General features: G+C 56.0%; 1 protein-coding gene across 1 annotated transcript in view; it reads right to left on the bottom strand.

The window, feature by feature from the left end:
* The window catches only part of NODAL (nodal growth differentiation factor), a 3,856-nt gene extending 1,915 nt beyond the window's left edge, over positions 1-1,941 (bottom strand). Inside the window, exon 1 of the mRNA XM_004701396.2 lies at positions 1,246-1,941. Coding sequence (XP_004701453.1) covers positions 1,246-1,941 — 696 coding nt within the window. The remainder of the gene's footprint in view (positions 1-1,245) is intronic.
* Positions 1,942-2,160: the final 219 nt, after the last annotated feature.

The raw sequence follows: 2,160 nt of genomic DNA on the forward strand, positions 1-2,160 counted from the left end.
AATGGAGAGAAAATGTTTTGAGAAACGATGTACAAAAATGAGCTTTACACAATTGATGTGTGTATGGATTGGGATAACAGTTGTATGAGCCCCTAATAAAATGTTAAAAAAAAAAAAAGCTGTTATGAAGAAATTCTTAGGGGATTTGCTTTGCTGCCCAGAGAAGGGCAACTGAAGTCAACAGGAGGAACGGTTACCAACTTCCTTGGTATTTTGCACCTAGGTGGTGTCTCTGAGGCCTCTCCAGGACACAGCCGAGCTGGCGACTAGGCCTGGCTGGGTCTCTACGGGTTCCCTTGAATCATGCTATCAGTGGGTTGGTGAAGTGAGGTGAGGCCGAGACCCCGGCGTGAGCCCAGCTCACGTGGGCGTGCTCCCCAGAGCCTCTGAGCCCAGGCCGAGGCTTGGCATAGCCTATGCCAGAGGATGGACTGCAGTTCCAAGAATGGCTCATCGAGGCTCAGATTAAAACAGGAACATGCGATCCCGTATGATCTTTGAGGGAAGATCACAACTGTTTATCACATCAGGCCCCACGATGGGCTCCATTCTCTCCTGTCCATTTTGTTGTTCTCCTACCACCATCCATCCTTCTGTTCCTCTCCCTGCACCACTCCTCGACCTGGTCAGTGGCACGTGGTGGCAGCCTCTGGCCTTCTCCGCTCTTGTGAAATGCGCGGCCAACTCTGATTTCAGGCAGCAACGGGACAGCGGCTAAGGCAGTATTGGATCCCAATCATGGCCCCAAACATCCGGTCATTTGGCAACCACCATACGTGCTTTATGCCCATTATCTCACTGAATCCTACACAAAGTCCCCATGAAATAGGACACCGCCACCTCCGCTTAACAGGTGGGGCAACAGAGGCGGGCGTAAGTAAGCAACTTAATGTTGCATGGATTGGGAGGAGTCAAACCCAAGCCCGTTTCTCCCCAAATCCCAGATTTCTGAACTTCCTTTCTTAGCATGCCGGGCTGAGGGGGACCTGAGACCCTCTAGTCCACCCCCCATTTGATGAAAGGAAGAAGGCTCATGGAAGCACTGTGTTCGAGGCTACCCGCTGGGGCATGGCTTTGAAGACACTGTGAGGGCCACTTCTACATCCCTAGGACTGGCATGGATGCTCAAATGAATGAGCCAAGTTGGGACCATGTTCTTCCTGACCCGGCAGTGGGACCACTGCTTCTAGCCCCCTGCCCTCCAAAGCATCCGGCCTCCCTTTGCCCGGTGCCCCAGCATCCCACCTGGATATATGCGTGGTTGGTCGGCTGAAACTCCTCCCCGACAGGGTTGGGGCACTCGCCCTCGCAGCGATAGGCATTGTACTGTTTGGGGTAGATGATCCAGGAGCCCCATCCAATCTGGTTGAAGTCCACTTGGAATTTGACCTTCCGACACAGTTGGCTTCTGTCTGGCAGGTGATGTCGCCGGTGCCGCCTACCCCTCTCCCGGGACAGCTGTCCCTCCTGGGCCCGCCAGGAGCTCTCGGCTTCCCACAGCAACGTGGAGCCCCCGAGCCGCCTCTGCTCCTGGGGAAGGTTGGAGTAGAGCATGAGCAGCACGTCAGGGATGGGTGGCTTGGGGGGCCGCCGCCAGCACTCTCCAGCCTGCCTGGACAGCTGCTCCTCCAGTCTCCCGGGGCTCTTCAGCCACTTGGAGAGTGGCCTTGTGATCTCCAGGACCATGCTGCCTGAAGAGAAGGTGACCTGGGATGGGGTGACTGTGAACAGGTCCATCTGGAGGCGCTGTGGGCAGCCAGCTGGGTCCTGCTCCAGGTCCAGCTTTGGGTGGTGGACAATCTCAATGGTGAGCGGTACCTCGGGGGGAAGGTCCGAGGGGCTGGACAGCTGCAGCCGGAGCTCAGCCCAAGCCAGATCCTCTTCCTGGCTCAAGAAGGAGAAGTCAAAAGCAAAGGTCCACTTCGGCCCGTCCACGTCCATATCTGGGTGGGAGGAAACCGGGAAGGGAGGTGAGTGGAGGAAGGCGCCTCCCTGGCCTCAAAAACCATAGTCCCTCTCAAGCCGATCTCCCAAGTTGGTAATGTCATGGAGCCCGTTTTAGAGACAAGGAAAGGAAAACCCAGAGATGACCTGCCCGTCCAAGGTTTTCACTTTGGGGAGGAGGCAGAGCCAAGAGTCAACCAAGCCTGGGTTTGCTCC

This window comes from Echinops telfairi, unplaced genomic scaffold, assembly GCF_000313985.2.
Source record: "Echinops telfairi isolate 266 unplaced genomic scaffold, ASM31398v2 ScPeMD7_70;HRSCAF=299, whole genome shotgun sequence".
Taxonomy (NCBI): Eukaryota; Metazoa; Chordata; class Mammalia; order Afrosoricida; family Tenrecidae; genus Echinops; species Echinops telfairi.